At 41.5% G+C, this 16,837-nt stretch overlaps 1 protein-coding gene and 1 long non-coding RNA gene across 3 annotated transcripts; both read right to left on the reverse strand.

Annotated features, from left to right (window-relative positions):
* Window positions 1–10,643: 10,643 nt before the first annotated feature.
* On the reverse strand, window positions 10,644–16,825 carry LOC132133147 (carbonic anhydrase 5B, mitochondrial-like). Of its 2 annotated transcripts, none has more exons than XM_059545884.1 (7): window positions 16,311–16,825; window positions 13,997–14,194; window positions 13,558–13,676; window positions 11,662–11,757; window positions 11,503–11,565; window positions 11,166–11,324; window positions 10,644–11,032 (listed from the first exon to the last, which is right to left on the reverse strand). In XM_059545884.1, exons 1-7 carry the CDS (start codon window positions 16,450–16,452, stop codon window positions 10,877–10,879), a joined length of 933 nt encoding a protein of 310 aa, XP_059401867.1. In that variant the 5' UTR covers window positions 16,453–16,825; the 3' UTR covers window positions 10,644–10,876. The 2 variants fall into 2 exon arrangements, with proteins under 2 accessions (XP_059401867.1, XP_059401868.1); XM_059545885.1 differs by lacking the exon at window positions 16,311–16,825 and adding an exon at window positions 14,451–15,370.
* Window positions 12,160–13,548, reverse strand: LOC132133148 (uncharacterized). The gene is made up of 3 exons (XR_009429134.1): window positions 13,153–13,548; window positions 12,638–12,902; window positions 12,160–12,607 (listed from the first exon to the last, which is right to left on the reverse strand). It is a non-coding gene; the product is annotated as an uncharacterized LOC132133148 (long non-coding RNA).
* Window positions 16,826–16,837: the final 12 nt, after the last annotated feature.

The raw sequence follows: 16,837 nt of genomic DNA on the forward strand, positions 1-16,837 counted from the left end.
ATAACTCTTTTGCTTGCAAATAGCCAATGGCGCCCTCGCCCTCACCTGATTGGCTGACAGCCATCAATGTAGGAAAATTGTGGAAAATTATCCCCTCTCACGTTCTGGTGATTTTACTCTTATAATGTCTCTTTGCCGCATGTGAGGTGGGCCTATTGATTTCCCGGATGCACACGAGCAGTGTGTGCTGTGCCTGGGTCGGGCTCACGCAGAGGCGGCATTCGAAGGTTCGGGATGTCGTGCCTGTGAGGAGCTTCCCATCAAGATCCTTTGTGCAAGGCTGGCCGTTACCCGCAACGGTGGCCCTGTATCTCCTGCCTCTCCCCCGTCCGCCGCCGTCGAGTCGTGAACCGGGAGACTGCAGAGAGCTCCGTCGACGGATTCTGTCTACTAATGCCTCTGACCCGGGAGCGTGGTCCGAGGCCCCGTCTGAAGCCGCCCCCACCTCGCTGGATGCCGAGCTTATGGCGATCCTCACGGAGGCGGTGGCAGATATGGAATTGGAGTGGACAGACCCCAAGGAGCTGCCGTCTAAGAGATGGATGGACGGTTCCTTCCTCGGCGCGCGCCGCCAGGCTGAAGCCCCGCAGAGACCCGCGCCTTTTTTCTCTGAGGTCCACGAGGAACTCACCCGTCATGGCGCTCCCCTTACTCAGCCCGAGCTCATGCACAGGGGACCCAGCTGCTGACGACGGTGGAAGGGGCGGAGAAATTGGGATACGCGCAACCGCCTCCCGTCAAGGATGCTATCGCAGCCCACCTGGCGTCTTCTCCCGGCTGGAAAACGGCCTCTTTGCCTTCTAGGCCATGTCGAGCTACTGCTCACATTGCAGAGAAGGCGTACATATCGGCTGGACATGCAGCATCTGCCCTCCACACAATGGCAATCCTGCAGGTCTTCCAAACTCGGCTCCTGGGGTCCCTGGTTGTGAGAATGAAACCGCTGTGTTCTGTTTCAATAAACATGCATTACATGCCTCAGCAAAAGAGCTTTCTTCTTCCCCCTACTATTACCCGCTACATAAGCGAAGCCTCTCCCCCGAGAGACGTTTCGCAAAGCGGAAGCTCGGGGAAACCCGAGGAGGTGGCTTTGTATGCTCCCGTGCAAGAAGCCGCGGACGAGTCACCTGCCATTCATATAGCGGTCAATGCTTCCCCGGTGGCTGGCGCGCAGCCCCCGCCGCAGCATGCATTAATACCATCTGTATTGAGTCATCTGAAGCTCAGTGGAATGCGCATACTGAATTATCTTGACGACTGGTTAGTCATCGCAAGGTCGAGAAGCGCTCTCGAGGAACACGAACACAGACTCCTCGCCCATCTGACAGGTTTGGGGCTGTCTGTGAACATTCAGAAGAGCATGCTGCAGCCGTTCCAATATATCACATTCCTGGGTATGATACTGGACTCGCGCACTATGATCGCGAAGCTGTCAGAACCGAGAATCCAGTCGATTCACAATACACAAGCCCTCTTCGTTCAAGGCAAAGCTATCCCCTTAAGAACATTTCAGAGGCTGCTCGGTCTGATGGCGGCTGCAGCCTCCGTCTGCAGACTGGGCTTGTTGCACATGAGACCACTTCAACACTGGTTACAGAGCCGAGTGAAGCCGCGGGCGTGGAGAGCAGGAACGGAACGCCTTATCACAACGCGTTCATGTCAGGAGACTCTGACGCCTTGGTTCGGCACGACCATATTCGAGCAGGGTGCTGCTATGGGCAGAGTGGTCAGACGTGTAGTGGTCACCACATATGCTTCACTATCAGACTGGGGAGCCCTATGCGATGGCAGACCAGCATTCGGTATGTGGACAGGGGACCAGATGCGCTGGCATATAAACTGCTTGGAGATGGAAGCGGTTCATCTAGCGCTGCAGAGTTTCCTTCCGTTTGTGAAACACCTTCATGTTCTCATCAGAACGGACAACACGGCGGTGGTGGCGTACATCAATCGCCAGGGAGGTTTACGTTCGTGATCCCTGCAGGGATTAGCGAGACAGCTGCTGTTATGGATGGACAGGGTACTTCTGTCGATTCGAGCAGTGCACGTACCAGGCAGTTTGAATTGCGGCGCCGATATGCTGTCCAGGGACGGCATTGTACACGGAGAATGGAGGCTCCATCCGCAAACGATAAATATGATCTGGAATATGTTTGGCAAAGCGGAGATCGACCTCTGCCCTCTGTACTTCTCGCTGACAGCATCCCCCCTGGGGGGAGACGTCTGGCCCAAGGGACGGAAGTATGGTTTTCCCCCAGTCAAGTTAATGCCGCTGGTGCTGCAAAAGATCAGGGAGGAGAGATGTGCGTTGATCCTGGTAGCACCCAAATGGCCCAACCAGCCGTGGTTCCCGGAACTGGTGAACATGTCATGGCTTCCCCAGTGGTGGATCCCGCCGAGAAGGGACCTCTTATCCCGGGCGAGGGGCACCATATGGCACCCCAATCCAGAGCTTTGGGACCTGCATGTGTGGCAGATCAGCGTGGAGTATATCAGCGAGTGCTGCAGACAATAGCAGAGGCTAGAGCCCCTTCGACGAGGTGTTTATACACTCTGAAGTGGAAAGTATTTGCTAACTGGTGTGTTGACAAAAATGAGGACCCCAGCAGTTGCGATATCTCCATTATTCTGACCTTCCTACAGGAACGTCTGGATGCTGGCAGTACCCCATCTACAGTGAAAGTCTACGTGGCCGCTATCGCTGTTTTTCGTGACTTGCTAGACAGCCATTCAGTGGGGAGGCACCCCCTGATAACGAGTTTTCTTCGGGGAGCTAGGCGGCTTAATCCACCCCGCCTTCGTCAGATGCCGGTCTGGGACCTGTCATTAGTGCTTAGTGCGCTGTCCGACCCACCTTTTGAACCAGGTGAGTTTAGTGACCTTAAAGTGCTCTCATTTAAGACGACGCTACTGCTCGCGCTAGCTTGCGAGAAACGAGTGGGAGACTTGCATGCCCTGTCAGTGAACAGCGCGTGTATGCAGTTTGGACCGGACGATTGTATGGTCAGACTTTTACCCAAACGCGGCTATTCGCCTAAAGTACTCTCAACGCCGTTCAGAGCTCAGATAGTTACAATTCAAGCATTTTCCCCCAAGGAGGACAGTAATTCAGTGTCTCAGAAGTGCGCTTTGTGCCCCGTGCGTGCCCTGCGTGCTTATGTGAACAGAACTAGCCAGTTGCGAACTTCAGAGCAGCTTTTCGTCTGCTACGGGGGTGCCAAGAAGGGCAGCGTGCTGCAGAAGCAGAGGTTATCACACTGGATAGTGGAGGCTGTGCGACTAGCTTATGCTTCCCTGGGAACCACCTGCCCAATCGGGGTGCACGCCCACTCCACAAGGAGTTTGGCGTCATCATGGGGTTGGGCGAGAGGCATGTCTATTCAGGACATTTGTTTCGCAGTGGGCTGGTCGTCTCTCAACACGTATGCGAGATTCTATAATTTGGACATTCCCTCGTTCGCATCACATGTTCTGTCAGTGCAGTAGGAGGGAGTTGAGCAGTCATTGGACTAGGCTATGGCACGCCTTGCCTGGCGTGTGCACTAGCCATGGTTTCGACCAGGTCATAAAGACAGCGTCAGTTATTTTAGTAATAGCTGCGGTTAAGGTATTCATTCACTATCTAGTGTGGCCCCTTTATTATGCCCGCATTATAAGCCGGCAGTGTATTCCCAAGCACCAACATATTGCTGCATTTTCCCCATATCACACCAGTGTTGCTTATCTGGGTGCACTGGGTTACGATGGTGTAAGAGCTGATTTGGCTCTGTGCCAAAAGGTGTTTCAACCAGGTCCGGTACCCGACCTAGAGCTAATGCGCTGTAAGAACTAGTGTAAGCTCTTCTGTGGCTCGATGTGAGCTGGGCCGGACAGTATTTCCCACATGGTGGGGGTTTTATTGTTCCCCATACCTAATGTCGAGAGACCGACTTGATAAGGGAACGTCTCCGGTTACTCACGTAACCTTAGTTCCCTGAGAGAAGGGAACGAGACATTACGTAACCTGCCGTGTGGAAAACCTTCCAGCCTCATAACTCTCGTTCAGTCGAAGATTCTGAGGTTTTTGGCGCCCGCTGTCACCTATATTGATGGCTGTCAGCCAATCAGGTGAGGGCGAGGGCGCCATTGGCTATTTGCAAGCAAAAGAGTTATTCAATCAGACTTCATAATTTAGAGGAAATGGATTTCCCCATACGTAATGTCTCGTTCCCTCCTCTCAGGGAACTAAGGTTACGTGAGTAACCGGAGACGTTTTATGTACACTTCCACAACTCTTAACCTGCGTATGTAGGCTAAATTGATTTGGCATTAAATTACCTTCATATTTTCCTAACTGTTCAGTTGAACCCATAAGTACTTCTTGAGAGTTCAAATCACATCATAACATATAAATAAATATAATAATTTATTTGAATTCACTGTAAAAAGGAGCGTAATTTTAGCGCTAAAGACTTTAAAAATGCTACTAAAATCCTGTCAATAACGTTAAGTTCTCTTACTATGTAAAATTTAAAAAATCTAAGCAAAATATAAAAATCTTATCTTATAGTGTAGGCTACAGTGAAAAACCATAAACTGATATGCCCAGAATTCTCTTTGTTACACTTCAAATTTGTTTCTTCTAGGATTTTTCTTATCTGTTGTGGTTTTATACTACATCCTGTTGGTAAATTAATATTTATTGCATCATATTAGTGTTGTGTGTTACCATGGTGTTTTGTATTTGTGTACATGACACAGCGCACTTCTATAATTTTTCCTCACCCCCTTTGGAAAGCAACTTGTGATAACCTTTCATTCATTATATGGCTTATGCTGCTCATTTAAATATATATATATATACACTCACTTAAAGGATTATTAGGAACACCTGTTCAATTTCTCATTAGTGTAATTATAATCAACCAATCACATGGCAGTCGCTTCAATGCATTTAGGGGTGTGGTCCTGCTCAAGACAATCTCCTGAACTCCGAACTGAATGGTCAGTGGTCTGTAAAAATCACACGATGTCTTTCGAAAAGAGTAGAGGTGTGACCTCGGCATCCTGGCTAAAAATTTGCCCATTGGCCTCGGACCATCATGGCCTCCTAACAATCCCCATATCTACTGATTGGCTTCATCACTCTGTCTCCCCTCCACCAGTAAGCTGGTGTGTGGTGGGTGTTCTGGCGCACTATGGCTGCTATCGCATCAACCAGGTGGATGCTGCACACTGGTGGTGGATGAGGAGATACCCCCTGCCAATGTAAGCGCTTTGAGTGCCTAGAAAAGCGCTATATAAATGTAATGAATTATTATTATTATTAATGTCAGAATGGGAAAGAAAGATGATTTAAGCAATTTTGAGCGTGGCATGGTTGTTGGCGCCAGACGGGCCGGTCTGAGTATTTCACAATCTGCTCAGTTACTGGGATTTTCACGCACAACCATTTCTAGGGTTTAAAAAGAGGAGAATGGGCCGACTGATTCAAGCTGATAGAAGAGCAACTTTGACTGAAATAACCACTCATTACAACCTAGGTATGCAGGAAAGCATTTGTGAAGACACAACACGCACAACCTTGAGGCGGATGGACTACAACAGCAAAAGACCCCACCGGGTACCACTCATCTTCACTACAAATAGGAAAAAGAGGCTACAATTTGCACAAGCTCACCAAAATTGGACAGTTGAAGACTGAAAAAATGTTGCCTGGTCTGATGAGTATTGATTTCTGTTGAGACATTCAGATGGTAGACTCAGAATTTGGTGTAAACAGAATAAGAACATGGATCCATCATGCCTTGTTACCACTGTGCAGGCTGGTGGTGTAATGGTGTGGGGGATGTTTTCTTGGCACACTTTAGGACCCTTAGTGCCAATTGGGCATCGTTTAAATGCCATAGAATACCCGAGCATTGTTTCTGACCATGTCCATCCCTTTATGACCACCATGTACCCATCCTCTGATGGCTACTTCCAGCAGGATAATGCACCATGTCACAAAGCTTGAATCATTCCAAATTGGTTTCTTGAACATGACAATGAGTTCACTGTACTAAAATGGCCCCCACAGTCACCAGATCTCAACCCAATAGAGCATCTTTGGGATGTGGTGGAATGGGAGCTTCGTGCCCTGGATGTGCATCCCACAAATCTCCATCAACTGCAAGATGCTATCCTATCAATATGGGCCAACATTTCTAAAGAATGCTTTCAGCACCTTGTTGAATCAATGCCACGTAGAATTAAGGCAGTTCTGAAGGCGAAAGGGGGTCAAACACAGTATTAGTATGGTGTTCCTAATAATCCTTTAGGTGAGTGTATGTGTGTGTGTGTGTGTGTGTTATATATATATAAACTGTTTAATTCTTAAAAGCTAAAACCTCCATTTTTCCGATAAAGTTCTGGCAATGACAGCAGCCATTTTTACTGTAAATTGCACAGATTTCTACAGTGTAGGGCTACATATATGGCATCAATATGGTCAATTATTTCTGTTAATAAAAGTATTTTAAATAGTATGAAAAACTATACTTTGATTGCTATAGAAAGCAAGCATTACTAAAATATACTAAAAGGATTAAATACATTTATTATTATTTGTTTATTAGTTTTTTTTTACATTATTTGCTAAAGTACAGGAATATTTTAGTTGATTTAATTTTCCACATTTTTAATACACATTTTTTAGCTTTTTAGCACAATCTTACAAACCCCCTGCAGTTCCACCATGGTTTGGAAACCCCTCTAGATGATTAGTTTTTCTAATTAGTCTTAAATTTTCTGTTTTAGATATTCAGACTATAATCCTTGGCTAGACGTCAATTACCATAACTTGTCGTTTCAGCTCTTGAAAATTCTTTAGACTCAAATTCCTTTGATCAAAATGTCTGAAGAAACATATTAAAAATAACAAAGTCATCCCTGATAATTTCCTGTGTTCAGGTAAAGACCCTTGAAACATCACAAATGTCACATTCCCTGTGGGCTTTAAAGATATTGGTTCTCAGATTAAACAAAACAACAACTTAAATTTCATCCAAAAGCTTTTGTGTTTCAAAGAGGAAGACTTACATGTCATATGCCTACAAGGTATCAATCTCTGAAGACCTGGAGAGTATAATCTGCAGGGGGGAAGTGTGTTATACTAACTTACAAACTCCATGACCTAGGGTTGTGTTTAATTTAAAGGTTATTATCAAGGCATGTTTTACAAAAAAAAAAAAAAAAAATCGTTGCTGCCACTTTCATTGCTTTGCACATGTATGGTGTATGTTTGCTCAGATTAAAGATAATGAGACAGCAGATGTCTTTTTATTTCATAAGTCATGTTGTTGCTGCTGTGTTTTGCCCTGAATATTTAAGAGTTCAGTTTTCTTTCTCAACAGGAGAGAGGCGTGTGGGTGTCTCAGTTCCCTTGCACCACAAAGTCTGGTCATCATTAAAAGTAGGTATCAATCAGCTTTCCTAAGTAAATGAAACTTTGGAGGGCATGTCAGGTTTTGGCAAAGATTTAATGTACTTTTTTTTTCAATTCAACCAACAATTGTTTGATCTACAACAATTGTTTGATCTAAAGAGGAAAGCAGCTGGACTGGATTCTGAGGAACATCTTTAAGCTATAGGTTCCTGTTTATAGAAAGCAAATAGGATTGAATGGAATTTTCGTTGTCTAAAAACAATCTTAAGAAACATTGTAGAGCAAAACCATAGTAGGGGAATGAGCCTGATATTAGCAGCTTTCATCTGACTTCTATTCAATTAGTGATGCCTTATCATCATACAGATGCAGCAAAAAGAGAGCTCAGAAGACAACAGCGTCCACCATCTCTCGAGATACTCCACAGTTGCATGACTTTGTATTGATCATTCACAACTGCAACCATCTCCAGGGTTTTTCAAAGAAGTCTTGATCTACTGCATTTTAATCAGCTCACCTAGCTTGTTTTTCCTGTTGAGCTAAGAGAGAATGTTCTCAAATGCTCACACAATGATGGGAAACCATGCTGTGTTCAGGATACGCAAAAACCTGGTGTCTCATCCCATTTTTATAATTCATTAAGCCAAGAACAACAACCATGGAATGGAATCTTTTTAAACCAAGTTGGAGACAAAACTCAATCCAGGTTCCCCAGCCTTTCCAAACACCTACACCCTGGCCTTGTTCTCCGTCTCTTGTATTTTAAGGTGCTGTATAGGGCGTACTGATGTTAAACTTGCTCATTGTTTCAGGTTTATTGCCTGGAATCTTCTTTACTCTTAGAGAATAGTAATAGATGGCCATCATTATTAAAAATGAGTACTCAAAACATCTTTGACAAGATAACGGTGCAACAACCCTAACCTGTTAATATTTGCAAGAATGTAAAATAAAAAAGTCATTCCCTAAAGTCTTTTTTAAACTTTAACTTCACAATGCAATTCTGCACTTAAAACTGTTACATTTAACTTCAATAAATATACAGTAAAAGAGTAATTTCACAGTCACCCATCAAAGATATTTTTATTTAAGTTTTTTACACATTAAAATGTTAATACACATGTCAGACAGCATGAATGAGTAGTTACATTGTGCAGTTGTTGATGTTCACCCCTGGATCTGTAGGCTCCCCCTTAACTAAGTCCGCCAAAACATGCATTTTTTTATTGCAGCTGAGCCGGACCTAACCAGCACCTGGTGAAACAACACTTGCTGGGATGGGGCCTCCATAAACCTCCGGCACCACCCTCTTGCTGCTTATATACCTAGGGCACATGCTTGTGTCCACCCCAAAGTAAAACGAAACTAAATCAACCACAAATGGTTAAAAAAAGAAAAAGAAACCTACAATCCTACAATATCCCATGAAACGAATTAAGAACATTTACAACATTTACACACAACAAAGAAATTATGTGAAAGGTTTGCATACATTTGCATGATAAAATTTATTATAGGCAGCATAAGTGACAGTTATGAGAATGACTTAAGATGATAAGTGAAGGAAGGGGCTGCCTATAAAACAAATATATTCTTCGTGTTAAACTGATTATTGATTTTCCTTAAAAGTGGAAGGACTCAACCTACTTAAAAAGTACAAAACAAAGGCAACACCTACCACAAGTGTGGGGGGGGAGAGGGGGGTGGATACAAATCCATATCCCTCATGCCAACCCATTACAGCAAAAAGTTACACTACATATAATCATACACTACATAATTCATTTTCACACACTACTGAACTCTGCTTCAATGAAAGAACGTGGTTCCTGATGTGAAGGAATGTTCACTACACTGACAGTAGCTGAAGACTTGGGTTGGTGTAGGGAATGGATCCTGGTCTCCCTGTAACCTATTGTTTGTACAGTGCAAATCCAGCTTTTCAGTCTAGTTAGTATCACTCTGAATTCCAACCATGGACCCAACAGGGAGAAAACCAGGTGGCCCATTCAAATGAGAGGCCACTTCAGGGACAGTTTATACAAGAACATTGTTATTCAGCCATCACAAAGAGACCAGCGCCTCTTGGCAGTTATAAAGCCTCATGTTGAACCGCTGCAGTTTCTGCACCTCCTTGGACCAACTAAACATTGATGTTCTTGTAAATATTATCATCAATGCAAAAACCTCGCCATGATGTAAATGCACAATTCATTTGCAGATGCATTCCAGAGGTCCTGGTCGTTACAAACAATCTTAGTGTCCCATTTTAACAGTTCTATTCTAATTGCCATTTACATCATGTTTAAAGGAAAAAGGAATACACCAAAATTGAACTATAATAATCAATTGGTCTTAGTGTAGGTCTCTTTTCTACAATGCATCTAGTCTCATGTACGCCTCTAGTGGAGAAACAATGTATTTTATGACATAGAATGGAAAGAAACATCCAGGTGTTCCCAAATACATTTGACAAGACATAGAGACTAAACACGAGTTTCTCTGTTTTTTTTTTTTTTTTTTTTTTTTTTAAGTCACCAACACTATATATATTTTAAATATCCACAGTTGCAACAGTTGCAATCACAAGCTTAATCGATGATAGCGAGAAAAACTGTGAGAGATCTGTACTGAAGGCACACGTTTTGCCAGAAGGCAATTATGGCCACCACTTGATTGTAGTTGATCAGACTGAAAAGGCAATGAAAAGGCACTAGGGATGATGACTTATTCTATACCAATCTGATGTACACTGCAAGTACAGTAATGCATCTTCACTAAACATTTGTGCGCATTAATCTAATCTTCCTTTCACACCTCTAAATATCTAGTGCACCTTTCATGAAGACTATATTTCTAGTCTTATTTATACTGCAATATTTAAATGTAGCCTTAAAATATTTAAAACTGTCTCTGTACTGAAATTACGTGAATTTTTTTAACATTTAAAAACCAACCAAAAATGAAAGACATTGTGCAGTTTCATGCATACAATAAATTCCCTCGCAGCAAACAAGGTTAAGTGAACCTCTAAACTAAAACTACCGAATACCCCCCAGTCCAACCACCCACCATCCCCATTAGTATTCTGTCCTTTATTCACAAGAGGAAGCTGTTTGTCACACCCTTTGCCACTAAATTGAGAGAAAATGTGTTTCCTACCGAAATTAGAAGTACCTGAATTCTAGCATTAATTTCAGTACTTTACAAACACAGCGAAATGACGATGAATTGCATGAACCTTTTGTCAGAGGGTAAACAGGCCTTTTAATAACTAAACTATATCTTTGTTAATCTCTTTCAACAAAATCTCTCCAATCTATCCCAAAATGCCTGGTTGGAAATGATGAAAACATTTGACCAAATTCAGTTAAGTCCTTATGGATATCAGCTCTCCGTAATATAAAGTGACTGATGAGGTTGTGCTTGTTTTGGAGGTTAAGATGTGAATTAGGTCACTGAGTTTTGTTGCTACATCACTGGGGGAGCAGCATTTTGGAGGAAGGGGGTAAAAGACGAGCGGACAGTCCGTCCTTTCAAAGCCTGCTGAACACGGAAGTTGTTGACCATACTTCTCTGCAACTGTTCCTCTGCCGATGTGAACAGCAAGCTTCGAAACACTGCTAACTGAAAAAAAGATTAAAAAAAGAATGATAGAGAATGTTAAAAAAGGGGACACATTCAAATAAAGTTATTTAGAATGAGAGCAAATACCCTGTAATTTCATGTCTTACATTCCCCAAACAGATCAGCCTCCTACCTGATCATGACTGACTTCAATGTGCTGTTTCATCACAATCCATGTCACCGCCTCAGTAAGAGGAGGAGTGGTCAGAGAGCCTGCGTATGTCCAATAGTCATTGATGTTTTCTGGGAGGAGACAAGCAGGATCGAACTTGGTGAACTCTACCACGCTATCCTGGGTGGAAAAGGATGAGGATATTACACACTGTGAAGTTGTTAAACAAAATGTATGCAACAAGTTTATCCCGGATCCCACTGTTTCCAAAGCTTAATGCTCTGAGGTTCTTAGTCTCAGTTTATAACACGCAAAACTGTCAAAGCTCAATGTGTACAAAACATGTTTAATGCCTTACCTTGTGCCTGACTGCAGGCAAGGCATCTACCAGTTTCTGCAGACCCTCGTGTCTCTTTCCAATCTATATAATAGCAAATGTAATGTTAAAATTAAAATTGTATTTGTTTTTTCAAAGTCTACTAAGCTTAAAGATGTTAGATAATAATTACATCAGTACCTTCAGAAAGACTGCAATCACAGCTAGTCCATTCTCCTCAATAACAGACTCCTCAAACAAACTGTACTTGTCAGAGTTCCAGTGAACAAGATGGAGCTGTGAGGAAACAGAACAGATACACACCCATGCCATTGTGAATTAAATTAATGGGCACATTTCCCATAATGCCTTTCATTTGGTTCAGGTTACTACAGTAGTTCATCCTGTTACACAATCCTGCAGTTGAACAAAGTTGGGTTTTGTGTTTTTGATGTGCCGCAATGGTTTTAACCAACATCCGCACAAATGGACAGAACTCCATTAATTCTGGTACGATAAGATTCAACCAAGGAGATGGGAATAAAAGCACTTTACGCAATAAAGGAAACATTTACAGGACCGCGACCTGAGCTGTTACACACCCACACACACACACACACACACAGACAAATCTTGGCTCAAATTGATTGTCCATTTTTTTTTTATTATTATTTTTTTTTGAAGAAAGAACTTTTCAAGTTTTTTTTTTTTCTCCAAAGTCTGCACGCCTGTAGTATTAAAGATATCTTAATACCCTTTTAGACTTTGGGTCTTAAACTTTTTCTTTTACAGTGACAGGGTGGGTGCGTGTAACTATGCGACAGAGCAGTCCGTTAAAGACGCAACTGTATATGACATTATAGTATGTCCCAAAGCTTGCCTACTCTTCTACTACACACTTAACAGGTGTACTTTTTCTTCACCTAAAAAAGTACATACTTTAAGGACGTAGTATAAGTAGGCACATTGGGCCGCAGCAAGTGAATAGAGAAAGTGAATAGAAATGATGATTCCGTCCAAGCTTTGCATTTTTAAATGAAAATGCACTAAACAGCCCAGGACGTCATCAGTGAAGAGAGGTCTTGTCATCCTCCTAACAAATGCAGACTTGCTCATTTTTACAAAACCTAATGAGTGATTTAAAGATCTTAAGCATGCAGCAGTGATCCTCACATACTGACTGAAAACTATTTGAACTTTAAAACTATTTGCACTGATTTCTTGTGTTGGTTACATTGTGTTCCTTTGTGCAGTGGCTCAGGAGATGATTCTTTGGGTCTGTAAAAACCTCAAAAAACTGAGAAAGTATTATACTGTTTGCCTTTCTATTACTAATAATATAAAAGCAATGGTTAACATTTCTTTTCATACATTTTAATTCCTTTATTTTACAGTTCTATGTGATTATTAGACAGACTTCTAATCTGTATTAGACAGAACTGCTAAACAACGCCAGCAAACAATGAATGTGAGCACTGTGTATGTTCATCAATAAAATAAAAGTCATGCTTCAAACACATCAGCCAAACAGGAAAACTAATCACCCGATGCGATATCTGAAAAACTGCAAAACATTTTTACAAACAAAATAAATGGGTCAGCCATTAATCGTAATATATCATTAATATCATAATATATCTTATATTAACCATATGCACACACCGGTTTTCAAATTTCTTGCTTTTTTCCAACCATTATGAACAACAACTTTTGTTACATGATAAAAGCTCCTTGTGGTTTGAGCAATTTAAGCAATTTAAGAAATGATGCAAAACATCTGCTTTTTTGAGTTTGTGATAGTGGTTCCTATGTAGAAAATCACTTCCTGCCCCCATCTTCATTTCACAACACAGGAACACATTGAAGTGATGTCATGTGCAAACAAGCTATTCATTGATGTGACGATCCCACAAGAGAAATAGCGATGCGTTCCGCCAGTAAAGTTTCCACCCTCTATTACAGAGAAACTCTGTGTCGCAAGAGAGAAATACTTCCTTATAATAAAAAAAATAACAGACGGCACAAAAAGATGACTAAGTAATGGAGTGATTGTGTTTTTCATTGTTAAAAATATAATAAAATCGTACATAAAGGTACCTCAGCAGGGTAAAGGCGGCGGTCTATGGAGTGTTCAGAGCCCCAGGTGTTGTTCTCCCCCCAGTGAAAATGAAACTGGCATAATCTGAACTGATCCTCCAGTGGTCCTCCTTTCAGAGCTAAAAGAGGTTCATTTCAGTTCACAGTTTTTCCTCACACCACAGAACCGTTCATTTGTTCTTTTCAGCCACAACTGTTAGACAATAATACAATTAAAACAACATGCTTTTCTGTGTTCTTGTTAACACAAATAAACCGAGTCACACTGGAAATTGTTTTACTACTGTAAAATCTGAATAAATTAATATGGGATCAAGCTTTCCATTCAGTTTGTGTCATTTTTATATTTTTTTATTTTATTAAAAGACAGTAATTACCAATTCCAAGTCAACATAGTTTTATTATAGTAACTGTAGTACAGAAAATAAAGATAGCTTACTGGATTTGTCAGTGGTGTCGTCATACTCGACCAGAAAAGAGTACCCATTATTCCAGATCTGCTGGCAGGTTCTCGGGTCATACTGCACCTTCAGGGGTCTGAGCTGCGGATCAAAGATGCTTTCACGCACCACAATGTCAACTGGTGACTGGCGATCTCCTCCGGGAACGGCGAGCGGCTCCTGCCACATCGGATGCACTGGGAAGAGAAGGACTGGTCAGGACAACTAGTGATCTAGGCAGCATTTTGGTCATCGAAAATGTGCAAATGCAAGCGTGGTGCTTCGAAATGATGTCTACGTAGGCAAAATTCTAAATAGCCTAAAAAGAGCACAACACATTTTAGAAACTGTATGTCAGGTTTTACTAAAAACGTCAAAAACATCAAGACACAAACATGCCTTATCAAAACATACAGAATACATACTAGACAAACAGAGAGATAGAACACCTACATTTTATGGCACAAAGTGCAGCCTCATGCATTGCGTTACACATTTGTTCTGAAATGAAATGCTTAAAATCCAAAACAGGAAAAAAAAGCAGCGAAAAGAAACCCAAAGCAGGACAAAAAGCAGACGAGCCGTTCTTCTGGAACTTGTTAGAGAAGTGAAAGTCGAGAAGAAAATATGCTTCCTTCTGTGACTTGATGATTCAAAAAAAAAAAAAAAAACTCACGTGGAGGAATGTCAGGGAAAAACTGACTGTAGATTTCAACAGGAAGACAGTCAGCGTAGTTTTATGCCACCTTTATGAATAGACATTCCCTTGGGGAATATTTTAGGCGATCCTTGAGCAAACATGTAAAATCTCATACAACGAGAAGCTTACACAATAACTGCTTAGATTGTGGTCACATGCTCCAGATTCTATAAAAGGAGAGGATTTAAAGCAGCCGGAGAATTTGACCAACTGCCTTTCATGAGATTAAAATGGCCTTTACTATAATTCCTGTCAGTCATTTAAGTGGTCCAGCAAAGACGGATTACAACAGTGCCGACCCATTTTATGGAAAGCAAACACAGCATGGGTTTAAGCTACAACTCTATTATAAAATATCAAAAGACATACTCATTTAAGCTTAGTCTTTGATTAAATGTAAATTAAAATGAACTTTTGTAATAAACTTGATTGGGAATGTTAACTCTCTTATTTTCTTTCCCAAAACCATAGTTGACAGACCACATTTAACAACTAGGTTAGTTGTGTGTAACCTTTACTTATTTAACCTCAACTGTTCTTTACTTGTATGTGGCTTTAAATATGTAAACAATTATAACCGGGAAAGAGTGGCTTTGATTGTTGATAAACCAATCTGGTTTAGATAAGATAAGGTCTATACAATGCAAATGACTGCTAGAAGGTGCTACTAATCATATGGTAAATAGTACAAATATCAGTTGTATTAATATTCAAGAATATGACATTGTTATATGTATGATATATTATAAATAACTACCCCCACTGAGTGACACCTCAGTTTAGCCTAAGTTTACAACCTAGTTTTTCCTCATTCTCAACTCATTCTTGCAAAAATTACATTAAAAAAATATATATATATATATTTGATTGGCATTGAACATTTACTCAAGCATCTCCTGAAAATGTATGGAAAATGCATGAAAAAGAGCCCTATTTTTTACCCTGTTTAAAGTTTTATTTTTTAGCTTATCAGTAGCTGATAACAAATAAATGAATAACATACTCTTACTAAAAAGTGATACAACTCAGTTTATTTATTTTAAAAAGCTCTTACGTAGAAAAACAAAATCTTTAAATGAAACCAATTCCTTCTCATGTGACTCACGTTGCATCTTCAGGGCTGTTTTCAATGAAGTGTTCTGCAGATATAAACATGCCCCATATCTCTTATGGGCGGGGCTTGTGGAAAAACAGTGACATCTGAATCATGTAAAACATAAGTAAACGAATGGGGTTACCATACATGCCATAATGAATTAAGGTTCATTTACCACCAAAACACGATAAACTACTGCAGCTGCACTGAAACAATCAATGCAATGATCATTTCCCGCCGTGTTTCATGTAAACATTCCATTTCACTCAAAACCCGGAAGTCCTTCACGAAGGCGTTTTCGCTGACAATAAACATACACATTGTGACTGCAGAACCATAAACCAAGTTATAAAGGACATTACAAAATCTGTTTTAAACCCTAGTGGTGAAAACAGTGCACAAATAGTCCAACAAAAAAAATACCACTAACGTTACCCAAAACAAGGTGGTGGGATTTTTACCATGACACAAATCAAAATAATAATAACAATAAAAAGTATTGCAAATATGTACTAACCTTGACTGAGAGCTAATTTGCTGGAGCAAACAGACAAGTTACATGCCCGAGCAGGTATCCAGCGCTGGCTTCTGACATGTTTCACCAAATGTCTGTGGATCTGCCGACCGAGAGGCGCTACGATTGCTGCCAGGGTCACCATGTTTTCCGTTTACACTAAAAATGAATTATATTGGGCTCGGATTAAACTCAAAGCTGATTAATCGTAGGCGTCACGCCACGGCATGTGAAATATTGTCCTTTCGCGTGTGCTCTCGTGCCGAACTTGTCCCAACAACACCTTACTTGTTCTCGCGCCCTACTGATTGGAGGATGAAGGCACAAAAAGGTCTGCTTAACACACACCAAAATTTGACTTGAGATCTAGATGTTTCCTGCTGTCTGGATCTTACGAAACTCAAACAGCTTTGTTTATAGTCAAGAAAGCAGAACGAAAATAACACGCATGTGGACAGACAGGTTTAAATAACCCAGTAAAAGGGGATAAAATGGAGGATACTTCCAGTTTGCTGTCGTTCGGGTGTCCA

Source organism: Carassius carassius, chromosome 50 (genome assembly GCF_963082965.1).
Source record: "Carassius carassius chromosome 50, fCarCar2.1, whole genome shotgun sequence".
Taxonomy (NCBI): domain Eukaryota; kingdom Metazoa; phylum Chordata; class Actinopteri; order Cypriniformes; family Cyprinidae; genus Carassius; species Carassius carassius.

What these genes read in the sequence shown, in the direction of transcription:
- LOC132133147 (XM_059545884.1), bottom strand. Translation starts at nt 16,452, where the DNA reads ATGGTGACCCTGGCAGCAATCGTAGCGCCTCTCGGTCGGCAGATCCAC. An exon ending in TGATTGCAGTCTTTCTGAAG is followed by an intron (nt 11,566 to 11,661) that starts GTACTGATGTAA and finishes GCTATTATATAG; the next exon opens with ATTGGAAAGAGACACGAGGG. An exon ending in TGCCTGCAGTCAGGCACAAG is followed by an intron (nt 11,325 to 11,502) that starts GTAAGGCATTAA and finishes TTTTCCACCCAG; the next exon opens with GATAGCGTGGTAGAGTTCAC.